Genomic DNA, 18,530 nt, shown 5'->3' on the forward strand with positions numbered 1-18,530 from the left:
AATAATGATTACATATGCCAAATCTGACCTCATGTTATAACCAGAGAAGGACATGAAACACAGTATGGGAAATTATGTTACACGCAAAGAAAACAAAGCTCCAGCAGGCTGGTGTCTTTTTCCATCATTTCTTCTGCCTAACAGGTATGGAGGTCTGTTTGGCGGTCCACACACTGGAGCATTGTGCAGATATTTGACTTGTTGGCATGCATTCAGTCTTCAGGCACACAAAACAAAACTTCACCTTACATTGAGGACAAACAGAGGTTTGCAATGTGTCTGGCTGTGTTCCAACACTAAGCAACAGGTGAGTAAGGCATGGATGGAGGGACATGGACTCCCTTCACAGACTCAAAGGCAGTACTTTTAGAGACTGACTGCAGCAAAGAGGTCTTAAAGAGGTCTTTCTGAGGTCGTGGATGCTTCCCTCAGACACTTCCAGCAGAATTCTGTATCATTTCTTAACGTATCATCTAATGAAACAGAATATTTATTTGCATGTTTCAGAACTGCATTGCAAGCATGTTGGTACGATGCCTCATACATAGAGGGCCGGGGTTTTAATCCACTAGAGTTTGTATGTTCTCCCTATGCTTACTCAAAAATCTGGCTTCCTTCCAGAGTCCAAAGACATGCATGACTGGAAATAGGTTTTAGGTGTGCCCTGGCCTGTCCAACCCTGTATGCCAGGGTAACAGCATGACCAGGGACATTTGAGCTTTTAGAGATCTAAAGCCTTCACACAAAACTGAAAGTAATCACACACACGCCAAAAAAAAAAAAGATTAAACAATGATAAATGCCAATTTTAAAATTCTGTTCAGTTAATTGCTTTTGTATGTAAGAAGGAAAAGCTCCATAGTTCAGCCATCTGTTCCCTTCCACTTATTCAATTCAGTGTCCCCAGCAAAACTGGGGTGAAACGCAGGACAGACATAAACAAAGCACAGCGTGTCGCAGGCCAGCCTGAAGGTGGACTCGGACCAGGACGTTCTTGCACCACGCTACCATCTCTCTGTATAAACAATTTCTCCTGTATTGTGGTGAGCATTTGTTACAAAGCGCCTTTCAGCATTTTAAAGCCGTGACTGAGTGATGGGGGTAGAGGATGCTCTCTCTGGTGCGCAGTTTCCTACCGTTAGAAAACGTCCATCATCCAAAATACTAAAACAGTAACCAGGCAGTCCGATCTAACATGCACATCAGTAATGCTGTTATTGGACCATACCTGAGCAGCAGAGCTGTGACTGATCCACTTACGATGTGGATAGTATCACAGAGACTCGAGCAGCGGTTGTTGAAATGACGTGAACAGCGGTGAACTGAGAAGACTTGTGTGGGCTGGAGTATATCTACTGAAGCAGTGGAGTACCATATCTTCAAATGCCTGGAAATAAGATTATTATAGGCTAACAAACAGTAACAGATTCAACATTAAAGGGTGGGCAGACGTGATGCATGGATAAATAAAATCCTGTAACCGACACTAAGCCCGCTGCTTCAAAGCGAATGTCTGATCGATTGACAAAACAACTGCTGACCACACGGTGAAGATGAATAATCACGTGATTTCTTCTAAATCAAAGACGAGAAACGCCAGACTCCACTGACACACCGACACTCCACAACCTTTCTGATTGCTTCACTGCTATCAGCAGAACAACCGGACTTCCGCGCAATTACTGCTTTATAATTCTGAAAAGACGGTGATATTTTTAAATGTAGATTTACAGGCTTTTTTAATAAAATGGTTTAACACAGAAGATAAAGAACAGTTTGTTCATATATTTCATATCCACACATGACCCGCAGACTCATTTAAAAACTAACGCTAAGCTCTTGGTTTAGGTTTGCTGTAAGTGATAAGGAGACCGTATGCAGTGTTTTAGATTAAAGGCACTGTGACTCACAGGAGATTATATTGAATTAACCTGTGCAGTGATTTTAAGAAGCCGGTCAACGCGATATGATTCAAATTCAAATACAACAACAATGATAATAAAACTTATAAACAGTCGAAACTTTCATTCTTATATTTTTGTTACTTCCTAACAATCTAATCGTTTATTTGTATTTTAGAACCGTGTCAGTAACATCCACATTATTTTATTACCATAAATAAACAAATAAATAAATGGCATGTTTACATTATTGTTTCTTTCTTAAAGCGAAACAACCCATTTCAGACGCATGTTTCCGGGTCTGCTGCTGTATAAAAAGAAATCGTAACCGCGCATAACCTTCAGACAGAGACAGTGAAAGGCGCTCGCAGCTTCCCCCACACGATGTGTCGATATGACGTCGCTGTTGTCTCGTCTTCAGGCGGGATGAAAACAGTCAGCTTGTACTCCAAACAGCTGCCCGTGCAACAACCGACGGTGGGCCAGCTGAGGAAGGAAGCGCTCAAAGCGTTTTCCACAGGTAGGCGAACCTAAAATAAGATTTTTTTCAAAAGAAACAATGTAGCAATCTGTTACACGACAACACAAGACATTTAAATTATGCTGCCTATTTTTTAATATTCAAATATCTTAAAATATGATTTGTATGTTTAAAATTGTTTATAGAATTACGATCAGTTCAATTGTCAGTTGTTGAAACATTATAAATGTGAAACGGACGAGGCTGGTCCATAAGTCCCTGTCCGGAAGCATAGATAATGAAAGTGTTACGAACTGAACTGAACTGCTTTTCTCTGTGATGCAGCTTTAACAGAGCCATTTAAATAAGTCCAGTATTTTAATTCCAGCGTTAAAACCTTGAACATGTAGCCTGTTTATTTATTTTAAGGCTTTCGGAGTAACTTTCTGTTTTCTCTGTGTTCCATGTGTAGAGAAATATTTGGGTGAAATCCGTCTGGTCGTTGAAGGAAAGCCACTGGACGACGACTCTGCGTCGCTGTCCGACTGCAAAATCAAGCCCAACTCTGTTGTGCAGATGGTGACCAAGGTTCACGGAGGCTGACTGAGCTCCATCGTCGAGCTCCAACCGTTTAATACAGACCAAGGACAAAAATGCTTTTGTACTGTTAAACCTGTGCAGTTATTTCGAGCTGCAGTTTCTCAGGGTGTAAACAATTCTTTAGCTCCTTTTTTCTTTTTTCTCTTTTTTTGTTGTTGATAAATTATGTGGGACACCAATAACAAATCGAAGGGTACAAACACCGCTGAAATTAAATGCTCCATCTCATCGGCTTCTGTGCTCGGAGCCAATGATTATAAATAATAAATCAGTCATGTTAGCTATATCATTAGCATTACAGGACACCAAGAAATGAGAAAATGTAAAGGCACACAGAACAACCTCAAGAAAGTAAATAATGTACTGATTTTTATTATTTGTGCTTTGATGATGTAAAAAAAAAAAAAAAAACATATACCATTGTACTTGTCATGGACTGGATTGCACTTTTAGATTACTTACTTGCAAAAAGTTACGCAAGAAGTAAAATTCCAATTTGCTTTGTTTTAACTTGAATAAACTTTCTCGGAGGAGTCAGACTGTCGTGTATATCATGTAAAATCATACATAAAAGCCTGATACTCATGATAAAGGCCCGTCATGTACAGTGATTTGCATTTGAGACATTTAAGGACTTTTCGCCCAATTTTCACCAACTACACAGCAAAATCTCCAGTGTTAATTCAACTCCTATAGTGTTAAAGTTAACACTTTTCCAGTGTTTATATAATTCTCACTGGTTTAGAGTTAAAGTAACACTTTGCAAAGTGTTATTATTTTAACTCCATTGTAGTGTTAAAAATATAACACCCATAGTGTTAAAATTTCACTCTGTATGGTGTGAAGTGTCTTCACTCAGAGTGTAACTACCTAACATTTATAGTGTTGTTTTAGGACACTGATAAGTGTTCACTTTTACACTGGCTTGGGTTAACTCTTTTCACTGAGGGTGTTACTACACAACAACTATGGTGTTATTCATGACACTTTTAAGTGTTTATTTTCACACTGGATTGTGTTGACTGTTTTCACTTAGAGTGTTATTCTGTAACTTTTACAGTGTTATTTTGGCACTTTAAAGTGACATATATGAGCTTTTAAATACTAGTCTGTATTAATTGTCTGAATACAAAAATGCATTAAAGTGCAATTACTGTATGACTACTGTGTTACATTCAGTGAAAATCCTTGTTAAGTCCCTTTACAGGATAAAAGGAGAAAACATAAAATTGGTCACATAAGCATTTTAATAAATATTAAATTCCAAGCACCATACAGCATACGTTCACAACAAAAATAATGGCACAATGTACAGACCATCATCATCACCATAAGCACTTTGCAAATCAAAGGGCTTGTATATTTCAATACAGTCTGCTTTAACAACATCTTGTAATCTGTCAAAATCAGCTTGAAATGACTCTGAGGGTTCTGCATCACCACTTTGACAACAATCTTCATCATGAACACTATTTAAATGTTTTTTTAAACCAGAATATGTAGTGAACTGACGGCTGCAACCATCTTGTGAACAAGCCAACTTAAATTTGGTGCTTGGATAAAAACTGTGACCTAGTCGCAAATGACTTATCAAAGCCTGACTGGTGCTATGCAGAGTTTGACAGATAAAACATTTAAACATGGTTCTCATTCAATATTTTGGCACGCAACTCACGAACACGTGGTGACTCATCTGTTGAGGTGGCATCAATGTTGAATATGGTGGTCTGCACAAAACTGTAGAGATGAACCAGTGACTCGTCGTAAGATAAGTTGAACACGTAGTGGGATTTGAAAAGTTCATCAAAAGCACTGAGTGAGCTGGTGGCTTGGCAGGGGATGAGCTGTTTGTCCACTGCGATGTAGAAGGTGTCAATGCTGTTCTGGGTTCGACCAACAGCGAGGATGTATGGTTGTTTACCATCTCTTGCTTGCAAGTGTTCATCAATGCTGCAGCATGACTAAAAACAAATGAGATATTGACATATAGGCCTAGCTTATACTTGCTGAGTATGAACCATTCATTCAGTTTGACATTATGTGCCTTGCTAACTTATTACAAAATACTAAGACACATACTTCATGGAGAGGAAAACTAAAAAGTGCAAAAACTGAAAAAGTGTTTTGTAGGATTTTAAAAAGTGAGACAACATATTTACCTTGTGAAAGTGCACCATTTTGTGTGCTGCATCAGTTGGACTTATTTTGGTTCTCCTCTTTCGTCCAGCTGTGGGTGGCAAAAGTTGAAGGAGTAGCAGCAGAGAGGCCATGTCACTGTCCCAGTCTGTGTATGGTTGAATTTATAAAACAATTTCAAAATGACAGGTAAAAATAAATATTATTAAAATCAAACAAGCATGGTGCGACGCCTACCATTTGCATCACTCTCTGTTGGTTTCTCAGCAGCTTTTATCAAACGACACAGGTCAGTTGACTGAGTCAGCTGTTTGGCTTCTTTAATAACCTTTGGCTTGAATGACATGTCCCACTTCTCAAGCAACTTGGTGGCTGTTTCAGCACCAAACAGCAGCAGGAAGTCTTGATTGACCTGTTCATCATACACACAGGACATAAAGACAGTGCTCAACATTGTTTACATTGCAATGTGATTTTGACCAATATGGAATATAGCCTGACTGGGATGACCAATGATCACATCTTTTACTGTTGCCATCCACATCAGCAAAACAAAAAAAAAAGGATTAACAGTTGAAAATATCAAGTGATTTGACTTACTAGTCCTTTGACATCCAAAAAGCGTGGAAATGTTTTGAAGACATCTGCAGTTCTTTGTGGATCATGCACCAGATCCTGGCGATGTTGGAACGTCATTTTCATCTTCTGAAATACACTTGCTTCATCAGGAGAGTGAACAAGAAATGAGATGGCCTCCTTGCAGGCATCTCCATCAAGTTGCTGAGGCAATGTGGTTGCTAACCTCCTGCGCTTAGGCCCTTGTTCGTGATGCACTGGGACTTCCTTCACTGGCCGTTTGGTTGTAGACCTGGACATGGTTTTGAGGCGCCACGCTACATATCCAGTGCCTTTCACTCCGTCGTAGAAATGCTCCTGTCACATTTAAACATAGATGAAAAATAAACATCAAATGCGATCTTACAGACTTTGCAGATTCAGCAAAAAGAAACCCAAGGACTATTATCATGTAACAGGTGCAATACATGTTAAACAACATCCACAATTTCAATACAGTTTTATGACAATAGTTATTACGAAAGAGGAATTAAGATTTTTCTTTTAAATCATTTAGCTGATGTAATTATTCCATGATGAAAACTAAATAATGTGCTGTTTTACAATCACTGCATGACTTACATAGCCGTTTGGAGAAAATGGATCCTTCAATGAGGGAAAGAGTGTAATTATTCCAAGGGCATATTTCTCCTTTTGCTTACGGGAGGGAATTCTGCTATAGAGGAAATACAATTGACAATGTTAAATCAGAAGTATGTGTCTTTACTGCAGTATACATTACAAGAATATTCCATATGGCCCATCTTTACTTTTTTATTAGGTACTATTACTCTTACCCATGTCTCTCAGTCATATCACTTGCCAATATGTTAACAAGCTGCCGCCGGGTGCGGTGGCTCAGTGAATTTTCGGCATTGTATTCTTCAAGAATTTCCTCTCCACCAGGTTTCCTAGTCAAGGCATTTTTAACCATCTGCTCATATAAAAGGGAAAATAATAACAATAAAAACTTGTTTGTCAGTAAAGGTGAAAGTTTAGAGGAATGTCAACAAACCTGTGAAAGACATATCTAGCAAGAAGCACTAACTTCTACTAACATTTTTTCATACAGGGCAAGTTGGGAACCACCATGTTTTGAATTTCAATTTGTATAACAATCTACAGTATAAATGGTGTCAACTCAAAAATACAAAAGACATTTTCTGTTCTCAATTACCTCTTTTGCAGCCTCTGACACAGAAACATTTGGTGCAGAACTGTCTTTGCTGGATCTACTGCGGCCTGCAGGAATGCCCTTTTCCCTGAGGTCACTGTCACTTGATGAAAGTGATATAGTGTCCGTGAGGGAAGATAATGTATCCGAGGAGGATGGTGTGGAATGAGCTAAAGGACAAAAATCTTTGGGAGAGATGATTTGGTTAACTTTCTTTAGGCTACTCCACAATGCCATTAATAACACAATTTCAATGTTCATGTTCAGACAACATTCTATACAAATATGACCCAGCCCTGTCCACTGTCATGTATATTGCATGAAGACAGGTCAATGTCATCTGCATCAAGAGCAAAAGAACTTGGCTCTACATTGAGTGGGCTATACTCTGAAAATTTAAGTTATGATAACATTTACCTTCATCTGAAATCTTTTCACGTATTGTCAGGCATAGGTCTGGTTGGGCCTCCAGTAACTCCAGAAAAATGTCTTCTTCGACAGCTGTGTCAGTTTCATCGAAAATATCAAGGTCAGCAGCATCCGGAAGTCCAAACTTGGTTTTGGCTTTACAAAAAGATAAGCATAATGTCACCTAAAACGCCTGAAAAACTTTTTTAAAAACTAATTTTGACTTTTTTATTTAGCTAATATTTATTAACAGCTGTTTTACCTGTCTTTAAAATGGTTAAATTAGACAGGTCTGCAGCAACAATATAGGCCTAGGCCTACTGCTCTGTACTGTTTTTAATGTCACACATTAAAATAAAATGTGTTAACATTTAATTCGTTTTTTAAATAGATGAGATGCAAACATGATGAACTGATACATGTGCAACAAATTTTGTTCTGCCAGGTTATCTTACCTTCACTGATGAATTCTAGATAAGTGAATCCTGCGTGCAATTTAATGTACTTCTTTACATTGAGGTATTTCACTTTCAGCAACATGTCTTACAACAGCACCTGGTGGAGAGAAGGGGGCACAGAATATTTTTTACCATATATTTAAACCATAGCTTAAGTGGCAACAAATCCGGACAACTTTAAGAAAATATTAGGCTATACATTGTGTGATGATCTGTGAAGGGGTGACAGACCACTTCAACCTCAGGAACATAATTTGGCTTCCCCCTGCGCACTAAAATAGCTGAACTTGGGTACACAGAATAGCATCCAATGAATTATCCACCCATCCACATGTTTATAAGACGACAACGGCGATCTTCCCGTCTGCACGCAGGCTAGATACTTAGTTCTGCTATGTTGCGAGTAAATCGCTGTAGCCTACTTGGGGAAAAGCATCTCTGTTTAAACCATGTCAGGATGATAATCCACATAAAATTTCCTGTTGAACGCACACCTGCCTTCATCACGCTTTCACTTATGACAACAAATATCCCTTATACTGTAAATTAATGAGTGCAAGTCTTACATTTATATCGGGAGTTTCTGACACATGCACAGCCGTCTGGCTAGTTGCTACTTTGTGGTGGTTGTTTTGTGACACGACATGCTAGGATTATCAGTGGAGGCGACGTCAACGACCCTCAGTCGTTATACCGCTTTGTCTTAAACACTGGATGGTAGCCTATTTCACTAAAACTGTAGAAAAGGGGAAAATGTTCCCTTAGATTAGGCCTACTACAACATGTATGATATATCCTAACCGTTAGCAAGCAATCCATGCACAAACGCAGCGCGCCTTGCTTGGTCACTAACATCTAACAGAATTCCATAACCCCCTGCCACTTCAAAGATTTGTAGGCTAGGCTACTGCTAAACTCGCTGGTAGCACGTGTAATTAGCCTATCTTGACGCTTTCCAAAACTTGACTTGAACGTCTCCATGTGATTGTTTAGTTCACTTTTAAATAGGATATTTCTGAGGCGAATGTTCGCTTCCCTTAAAAGCAGTGGGCTAAACGCATTTGTCTTAGCTGCCAGCTAGGCTACCACAAATTCAAATTTTAACATTACATTTAACATATCCAGAGGATAGCTAACTCCTCCCTCGTTTCATTTAATAAGCATTGAACACTGGAAAGCATTTCTCTTATGACATTAGAACTAACTAGAATTGAGAATTATATTAAGCACGCATTTATTTTCGCTGCAATATTAACTTGTTATAGAAGATAGTTTAGCTACCTAAGCTAACGAATCCCATCTCTTACCGCAGATGAATACACTCCACATTAGGAAAATATTGCATGCTTCTGATAAATAATGTTATAGGCTAGTTAGTTACAATATTTAATAATGATAAAATAACATAGGTCTTGTTGTATAGTTCTTACCTGAACAACCTCCTCGATCTTGACAGCAAACTTCTGGCGGACTCCTCATGCCATGAGCGCGAAAAACCCGGATGTGGAAATCAACTCCAAATGAGTGTTATAGTATTGACTCTTTGAAATAACTCCGGCTACAGAGCTTTTTCAGCACCGTTAGTGTTACTGTAACTCTCAAACCAACACTTTTCAACTCGAAATTTTTAACACCAGTAATTTTAACTCACATCAACACTTCGGATTTTGCTGTGTATGTAAGCGAATAAAAAATGTTTGAAAATTGTTTGATCTCCATAAAATATCATTTAAAATATACTGGAATCAAACTGAAACAAACAGAAACCTTGAATTAATTTTTTTTAAAAACATTACTAAGATTACTTTTTATTCAGAACAAAAACTGGTTTTACCGTCTTCGCAGCACAAAATAATAAAGTTTTTGTCTTCAACAAAAATATAGGCAAGTTGCTGTACTAGTTGTTAATGTGATGCTTCTAAGTAAAGTTCACTACACTGGGACCACATTTTTAAAAGTAATATATTATCAAGGTAAACATTTGACATGACACTTGGCTCTATGCAATGACATGGCAGAAAGAAAAGAAACTTCACTGGCTTTTATTAAAATGTTTTTGCAAACAACATTTTTACAATTTATTTAAATGAGCTGCATGTTTTACATCTTAACTTTTGGTTGAAGCTAACAAAAAGAAAGAATGTGTGTTTAACTTCACATTTAAAATTTATTTTTGAGATTTTACAAATGGTAAATGGACTGATTCTTATATAGCGCTTTTTTACTCTCCCGGAGTATTCAAAGCGCTCTATACAACATGCCTCATTCACCCGTTCACACCCACTCATACAAGCACTTCTAATCACTTCTAAACTCAAGTAATAAACAACTAATAAACATTCACACTCCAATGAACGCATCCGAGGGCAATTTGGGGTTAGTATCTTGCCCAAGGATATTTGGCATGCAGACTGGGGGAGCCAGGAATCGAACCACCAACCTTCCGATCAGTAGCTGATCTGCTCTACGAGCTGAGCCACAGCCACGCCCCCTCGCCCCCCCCAAATCAGGCATAATACAGTTGTAAAGTTCACATCTGGTAGGAAATTTCTCATTAACAAACTACAACATTTCTTTAGCCTTATATTATATGATATATTATCACAGGTAAATGCCAACCGCAGATTTCTATATAAAATGTTTATTTCCTGACTGGTTGACAAGTGGTTACTGGAAGTTGCTTAACCATGCAGACCTAGTGAATGTTCAGTGACCTCCTGCTAATCTCCAGTCAGAGAGCAATACTGGGAATTGTTGACTGGTTTATGGCAGTTGCTAGGTGAATTTGGGAGCAAAAAGCTATTTTTTAAAATATAATTATCATATATTTTAAAGTGCATCAACTCCACTTTCAAGTCACTTTCACACCAAAACAAAGTGAAGTTTGATGGCCTTGTTGTTACTATTATTTCTTCTGCCATACAGGTATAGCTGTCTGTCTGGGGGCCACTCCACTGGAGCAAGGTGCAGAAATGCCACTTGTTCTGGTGCATTCAGTGAAGATCTTCAGGCACACAAAGCAGAACTTCACCTTACATCGAGGACAAACAAGAGATTTACAATGCCTCTTGCTGTGCTCCACCAGTAACCCACAGGTGGGACAGGCACGGACTGAGGGACACCCGTGGACTCCCTTCACAGAATCAAAGATGATATCTGGGCATTCTTTTAGCGTTTTCAGTGACTGGTTGCAGCAGCCACGATTTCCACAGCGGTCTTTCCGAGGCCGTGCACCCTTCCACTCCCTCAAACACTGCCAGCAGAATTCAAATGGCTGTCCTTTATCTGCTGTGCACTTTTTACAGAGGACATTCAAATCTGATTCATTCTCTCTCGTCACAGCGGATCCGCAGCTAGGACACTACATGGAGACAGAAGAATGACGTTTAACACTAATAACAAATTTCCATTTACAGTAAATATAATATGTTAATGCAACACTTACAAATCTGATGATAAGCATCTGCCTGGCAGGGTTGAATTCCAGGGTTTTTCTGAAGTACTCAGTTTCTTCAGGGGTCAGAAGAGCCATTTTAACAACCTCTGCCAAAGTCCACTCAGCACTGCAACCAAACCCACCACACACAAACCTGCTTTCACCCTTTATTGGAATAATGAGACGTAAAAGGATTATTAGATTCACATGTTGGAAACAAAACACCAAACAATTTGATGAACTGGATTTTTGTCGTTTCAGTTAAACTTACATTATTAAAACATTATTAAAACAATAAATACCATATTGTGGGTAAGAGTTGCTCTGTAATTCATTAACTTATTAGCTAATAAAAGAAATTATATAATAAGCAATTTTTTCATGTAGCTAATAACTGCATTGCTAGATATGCAATGGTTTGATAAAACACTGAAAAGGTCACAGCTGGACAAACACAGGTGTAATTCAACGCTGTACTGAAGTCTAAAGTCTACAGGTTTCAGGTTAAGATTTTTGATACAGGCTTTTACAGCATTGATTAGCTGCTCATCTAGTTTTTATACTTTTTTTCCAAAACCTTGTGACATGCAAAAGAATAAAATGATTTTTTTTAAAAGGATAAAAAGTGGCTGTAAGGTTGTTTAGAAGAGCACGGTTTAAACCCAGGAAAAGTCTATGAGTCTCTTAGATGTGTGATTTCTTGAAGTGCCTCACAGGTGCTGGTTCAACTCGAGGTGATTATAGGCCCTAAAATGTTGTGTACACACTGTTGAGTGATGTGTCTGGAGACCAAAGAGCGCTTGCAGTGTATTATGTTTAAAATAAGATGTGATAATAGATCAGGTATTATTTTCATCACTTACACACATGTGTGTACTCGTATGTTGTGGTAGAATTAAAAATATTATCATGGTTAATTTAATATCTAATTTATCCCAAAATCAGAAACCTGGTACCACCCCCGATGCCTTCTGCTTTTATTTATTTAGGTACACTGTTATTTATGGTGACGTTATTTTATCTATTTTAACAAAGTCAACCTTCAGTGGCCTACCTGCTCCAACAACCTGCGACACCAGTTGGTGAGAGAGGTCGGGGTCACAGCGTGACCACAGGACATCTGAGCTCTGAGAGATTTGAAGCCTTCACACAAAACTGAGAACAATCACACACAAATTCAAGAATAAATGATTTGTGACATTGGTTTATGTAAGTTGGTTAAAATGATTTTCACCGTTATTATTGTAATTATTCTCAATACTGCTGCACCCAAGTAATACTTACAGTCCAAATCATCCTCTCTATCGACAAATTTAAATGTCAGGTCGAGAGGGTTGTAACACTTCTCCTGTTTTGTTATAGTATTTGAGGCCATCAGTCTGCGAAACAGTAACAGAACACTTCAGTGTCACTTCAAAGAAACAACCTGCGATTTCGGGAAAAGAACACTTCAAATAAGTTACAGTCTGGGTTGGAATGGGACAAAAAAACGACCAAAAAAAAGGCATTGAGTTATTGAAACAGGTTTTAATCAGATTGGTTGTTGCTGGGTTGTTTCTCAGTTACACTGAAATGCAGCATATCATTATTTAAAGCCACATTTCGGCTTTTAGTGATATCCTTGAATCTTCCTAATGACGTCTCTCCAGCTCTTTAATTCCTCCCTTTTTAACAGCACCCCTGCAGATAATATCTCTGTTCTTTTGACATATTTTGTACATCTATTTTTAGTTCTTTTTATTTTTCGGTTTCAGTTTCTCAGCTCCACCTTTTCAGAACTTTTTTCCACACTAAACTCGAGCGCACGAGCGCACAGGGAAGGTAGGGGAGGTCCCGGTTGCGTAAAGAGATTTTATTGGACGACACAGTGTCGGTAATGAAAATGAACGAATGGGCTGCTCACACTTCGGAGGCCCTTGAACTGATCCATCGCAATTCCCGGTGTGCCAAATTACCACTCCAGCCCTGGTAACAGTAAGTTCTGAACTTTCAGTACTATGTTTTTAATCACAGGCTTTATGTTTTAGTATCACTGTGACGTCAGACCGTCAGACACTAAATGATCGAAGTAAAGAGCGAACTCTCCGCTGCGCACTTTCTAACCATAACAAAAAGTCTTTACCAGTGAACTCAGAGTATTGGACATGTAACCAAAAGGAACACGCGCATGAGTGAGTGAACCACGCTGAGTGTTACCTGTGCAGGAAACCCGTGAATCCGGCCATCGTCGATCTTGCTGCTGGACATGCACGATGCAGGCAAAAGACGTGTGGCGCTGCGATGAGCCTAGTAACAGCTGACTCTGAGTGACGTCAACACAAACGTGTGGCCGGATTTCTTTATCATGTACAGTTTAATGTGCAAGCTATTAGTAAAACATTAAAAGGAGATCAGACAGCAGGCCTATGGATCAACAACAATGACGACAAACTATCAAACCAACAAAGTAAACCTAACATCACGTTAAAATTAATCATAAGAAAGAAAGTGATTTCGTTTAACGATAATAATGATAGTGAAACTAAATTAGATATGAAACTTACCTAACAGCGAAGTCCTGAACAAACAAACAAACAAACAATCTTTATTATTTGTCACATACAGTATCATACAGAGTACAATGTGTAGTGAAATGTTCTTGTGTCCGTGCTGCGGACAGGCTGCAGACAAAGCCGCGCTGAAGGGTCGTTTGGCATGTTTGTCTGATAAAGCGTTTGTTATGAGCTGAACAACTATTTAGAGACAGCCCATCTCAGTGACTAATGCGCTCTCAACTCACCTGACTTAACAGAAACCGAAGGAGCTCCTCAGACTCACACACCAGACAAACACAATGTGCAAGTACAGCTTGTCTGTCCGCTCACCTGCAGGTGAGGTCGGGATTATCAAATTAAATCACTCCAAAAAGCAGCAGAAGACCGTGAAAGACTTGAAGATCAAAGCAGCGCAACTGTTTCCAAAGAAAGGTAAGCCCAACAACTCAAAACAGATCGAAAGAGAAACTATGGAGAAGGAAAAGTTGACAAGTAAAGAAGCTGTGTGTCGAGTGATTGCGTTGCAATCTAATGAAAATCAAGTGACACAAATGACACAGACTCATTCAAATGTCCTCATTTATTTCATGAATCTTATATCTTTTTAAAACTGTATCAAATGTTTATTGTCAAAACTCTTTCGGTTCAGTTTGGTTTTCATTATGTTCGTGTCAGTTTCAGTTGTTTTATTGTTATGTGAGGTCTTTGTGCCGTGCAAAAATCACGAAGCACAATAATACGACACAACTTCAAACACACATTCAACTGGATATCTCAGTGTTACTGTGTTTTCATTGCACAAACTGTTAGTGCACACTTTGGTTATAAAGCGTGTGAAATAAATGTTTTTCACGCTTAGTTTAGTTTTTGTTGAGCAGTGCTGTCTGAGTGCAACTTAAAATAACAATCTTCAGGTGTTCAGCGACATGATATAATTATTTGTGACATGTTTAAATATTCAGTGAGGTTCCTCTCTCTCCTGTGTTGTGTGTGTAGGATATCTTATGCTGAATTCCGGCTGATTGTCTCTGGAAAGCCGCTGGACGATGACTCTGCATCTCTGTCTGAATATGGGATCAAACCCTCGTCTGTGGTGCAGATGGTGACGAAGGTCCACGGAGGCTGACAAATATCATCATCGATGCACTCGACTCCATCCAAAAGATTCACCTCAGGACTGAAATGTGATACACCAAAGGACTCGATGCATCATCTTTGCTAGCTGCGACTGAACTGTGTCATCTTTGATCTTCTCTTCTACACTTTTGGGTCTTCCTTTAGATTTTAAGACTTCTATCATACCCATATAGACTTCAGCACTAATTTATTATCACAAGTTGTAAATGATGCACAAATATGGCATAATAATATTCTTTTTTTATTTCTTTTTGTTTCATTGATAGCCTGTGTAACTTACTAGTAGTTGAAATAACAAAAGCTGACAACAAATGTACGGTTACGCAGCAGCCCCATGAATATCAGTGTTCTAAAAAGTGATACTGAGATCATTGGCTAATATTTACTTATCTGACTTTCCAGCTGATTCCATAATGCTCTGCTTTCATCTTCTTTAAAAATAATGCAATGATTATTGAATTTAACCCATTGTGCTCATTTGTAGCTCTCTATTTTTATCTTGGGCTCTTGTGAAGTAGCCTTGCTTTACTTAGCTTTGCTGTCAGTTCGTTGTCCTGATGCATAACACAAGTGAGCTTTATGGGATGAACTGATGGTTGGACATTCTCATTTAGGATTTCTCGTAGAGAACAGAATTCATGGATTAATCAGTTACAGCAGGTCATCCTAAGGCACCAAAGCAGTCCAGACCATTGCACTGCTACCACCACGTGTAACTGTTGGTATGATGTTCTTTTTATGAAATGCAGTGTTACTTACTGTGATAATAAATAACAATATGTTTATTATACAGGCATTTTGCAGGCAGACAAATAACAAATGTATTCTATGGTAACATTTATATAAACCTTTTGTTGTGTGTTAGGCAGTAGCTGTTGATTACCTGCCTAAATCCTATCTCAATAGTTCACTTACTGTGCAGGCTGCATGGTTTTAAAAATCATTCGTCTCTAACTGGGCGCACCTGTGACTGCTCTAATTAATACGTGTACTCGTGTACAGAGTGAACAGTACCATCTGGGGCTGAAGGTGAAAATAAAAACACACACTTTTTCTACTTTGATTTAGCATAACAAGGTTTCAAGTATGTATCAAGAGACTAAACATTGATTTCTTTAAACATTTTAGGGGAAAAAAACTAAGCAATCAAAATAAGAAAGAAATGGCTGACCCGAGTAGTATAAGTGCTAAATATCATGTAGCTAATGCTAAAAATACAACAAACAATGACAGGTTAACATAAAATAATTAAATGTTGAGGGAAAAGATAAGCACACACAGAATGTATGATTAACTTTACTTTAAATCTATGAATGAATAACATTTTTCAGGTTCATTGTCGTTATGATTCAGACATAATGCAGCTGCAAAGATCACATTTGGTAGCAAATTTCTCATCAAGAAAAACCAACACTGATTATATTTGACAACTTTTCCAAGAGAACAGAGAATTATAAAAAGGTTATTTAAAAAAAACAACATGGTATATTATTACAGAAAAGGCACTTTCACATCTCACACACTTGAGCTTTGTGTCTTTTTCATTATTTCTTCTGCCATACAGGTATAGCTGTCTGTCTGGGAGCTACACGACTGAAGCAAGGTCCAAAGTAGTCACTGGTTTCAATACATTTAGTATTGCTCTTCAGGCACACAAAACAGAACTTCACCTTACATCGAGGACAAACAACAAATTTACAATTCCTCTTGCTGTGCTCTACCAGGAAGCCACAGGTGGGACAGGCACGGACAGAGGGACACCCGTGGACTTCCTCCACTGAATTAAATGTGATATCTGGGCAGGTCTGTAGTGTTTTTAGTGATTCGTTACAGCAGCCATCATTTTCACAGCGGTCTTTCCGTGGCCGTGGACCCTTCCACTCCCTCAAACACTGCCAGCAGAATTCAAACAGCTCTCCTTTTACTGCTGTGCACACTTTACAGGGGACATTCAAATCTGATACATTCTCTCTCATCACAGTGGATCTGCATATAGGACACTACACAGAGACAAGAGAGTGACAGCATTTAATACATAACAAAATTTCTATAATAAATATAATATGTTAATTAGACACTTACAAATCCGGTAATAAGCGTCTGTCTGGCAGCGTTGAATCTCAAAGTTCTTCGGAAATACTTCGTTTCTTGAAGGGTCAGAAGACCCATTTTACAAACCTCTGCAAAAGTCCACTCAACACTACAACCAGATCCGCCACACAAAATCTGCTTTCACCCTATATTGAAATAGTAAAAGAGAAAATATTTATTAGACTCATAGAAAAAAAAACTATCAAAGACTATGATGGATTGGAATTAAATCAGTTTTTTAAATCAGGTTAAACTAAAATTATAATGACTATAAACATTTTGGGTAAGAGGTACAGTGGCATTCGCTTACCTATCAGCTTATGAAACATAACATTTAATAAACAAAATATTTCATTGTACATCTCAGAACTGCATTGCTAAATATTCTGTAGTTTATTGAAACACCAGTGATTTTTGTGCCGGGTGAAACTAAAAACACTGTAGTGATTTTAGTTTCACCCCAGCAGATTTATCATTTTGTCATTATGTCCATGTTGTAGCACACAGAAATGTTGAGTTAATATTTGCAGATACATTGTCCATGTAACTATGTCTTCGCTCTAACTTTTGTTGAAAATGTGATTTATGTAATACTGAGCAGAGCATTTTAAGTATGTAGCATATTTTTTTACACTGGTAAGCTAATCTGATTACATCATAAACATATCTTAATTAAACTATAATATAAGTGCAGGTTTAAGTGCAGTGGTGTGCAGGGCTTTATATGCCTTATGGGGATGGTGCTGACATGTAAGTCATTGTGTCTATATCAAGCTTTTAGCCTATGGTAAGGAGAAATATTTGTGTCTTTCCTTAACATTCAGCTGCTTAGAGATTATTTGAGATCAACAGTGACTCATAAGCTAGAACCAACACTTTGGTTTTCCAACGCAGATGAATGGCAACAAAAGTAAAGACTTCACTGAAGGAAAAAGTATGAAGATGCAAGCTGGTGATGATCCAGTGCAGCTGGTCTGAGAACATAAAGAAAAACCCTGTTCAACTTCTCCACAGAAACGAGGTGAGTTTCATGTTATGATTTATTTTAGTTTTTCAAGGTACATGTGTTACTTTAATAATAAACTGCTCATATTACAACCGAATGCTGTTATGTGTAAGATGACAAAACCAAAACTCTGTTATTTCTTGCTGGATTTCAAAGGAAGGGTCTACAAATCCATTCAATTTTAATTTGTTCTCAAGTCATTTTCCACCTCAATTTACTCAGTATTAAACTTTGTAAAGTGTTAAACAAAGACCAAGTCTTTACACTTTGTTCTTCAATGTGTGCCTTTCTTTTTTGTATACATTCCTCTAGTTTGCACATAATTCTCCTGTTTGTTATTTTTTCCTGCTGTCTTGCTAATTATATTTTATAACTGCACGGTTGGCGTGGAGCACCTATAATTTTGTTGTACATGTACAATGACAATAAAGGGCTGTCTTGTGCTGTTCTATTGTATTGTAGCTTTATTCATTTTATTTTTAGTTTAAAAGTAAATAACAACAGCAAAAAGGACTTTCTTCTTTCTGCTTCTCAGAGCAGAGCAGCTACTTGAATGCTACTCCAGCAGAGGTCG

At 38.1% G+C, this 18,530-nt stretch overlaps 3 protein-coding genes and 2 long non-coding RNA genes across 6 annotated transcripts; 2 read left to right on the top strand and 3 right to left on the bottom strand.

Annotated features, from left to right (window-relative positions):
• Positions 1–2,228: 2,228 nt before the first annotated feature.
• On the top strand, positions 2,229–3,498 carry LOC100691646 (uncharacterized). Its single transcript, XR_266474.3, has 2 exons — positions 2,229–2,421; positions 2,834–3,498. It is a non-coding gene; the product is annotated as an uncharacterized LOC100691646 (long non-coding RNA).
• Positions 3,499–4,595: 1,097 nt separating this feature from the next.
• LOC109198178 (uncharacterized) lies at positions 4,596–8,040 on the bottom strand. Its single transcript, XM_025904367.1, has 8 exons — positions 7,750–8,040; positions 7,304–7,450; positions 6,890–7,071; positions 6,510–6,646; positions 6,295–6,388; positions 5,335–5,509; positions 5,121–5,245; positions 4,596–4,922 (listed from the first exon to the last, which is right to left on the bottom strand). Exons 1-8 carry the CDS (start codon positions 7,832–7,834, stop codon positions 4,596–4,598), a joined length of 1,272 nt encoding a protein of 423 aa, XP_025760152.1. The 5' UTR covers positions 7,835–8,040.
• Positions 8,041–10,093: 2,053 nt separating this feature from the next.
• LOC100701294 (probable E3 ubiquitin-protein ligase RNF144A-A) lies at positions 10,094–13,960 on the bottom strand. 2 transcript variants are annotated; one of them, XM_013273904.3, is made up of 6 exons: positions 13,732–13,960; positions 13,385–13,490; positions 12,473–12,567; positions 12,243–12,343; positions 11,198–11,353; positions 10,094–11,113 (listed from the first exon to the last, which is right to left on the bottom strand). In XM_013273904.3, exons 1-6 carry the CDS (start codon positions 13,796–13,798, stop codon positions 10,658–10,660), a joined length of 981 nt encoding a protein of 326 aa, XP_013129358.1. In that variant the 5' UTR covers positions 13,799–13,960; the 3' UTR covers positions 10,094–10,657. The 2 variants fall into 2 exon arrangements, with proteins under 2 accessions (XP_013129358.1, XP_019209305.1); XM_019353760.2 differs by having other exon boundaries at positions 13,385–13,553.
• On the top strand, positions 13,011–15,010 carry LOC109198180 (uncharacterized). The gene is made up of 3 exons (XR_002059106.2): positions 13,011–13,162; positions 13,980–14,154; positions 14,719–15,010. It is a non-coding gene; the product is annotated as an uncharacterized LOC109198180 (long non-coding RNA).
• A 1,129-nt stretch (positions 15,011–16,139) lies between these two features.
• LOC109198179 (probable E3 ubiquitin-protein ligase RNF144A-A) lies at positions 16,140–17,072 on the bottom strand. The gene is made up of 2 exons (XM_019353759.2): positions 16,942–17,072; positions 16,140–16,859 (listed from the first exon to the last, which is right to left on the bottom strand). Exons 1-2 carry the CDS (start codon positions 17,026–17,028, stop codon positions 16,404–16,406), a joined length of 543 nt encoding a protein of 180 aa, XP_019209304.1. The 5' UTR covers positions 17,029–17,072; the 3' UTR covers positions 16,140–16,403.
• Between the last annotated feature and the right edge of the window lie 1,458 nt (positions 17,073–18,530).

Source organism: Oreochromis niloticus, unplaced genomic scaffold (genome assembly GCF_001858045.2).
Source record: "Oreochromis niloticus isolate F11D_XX unplaced genomic scaffold, O_niloticus_UMD_NMBU tig00001137_pilon, whole genome shotgun sequence".
Lineage (NCBI taxonomy): Eukaryota > Metazoa > Chordata > Actinopteri > Cichliformes > Cichlidae > Oreochromis > Oreochromis niloticus.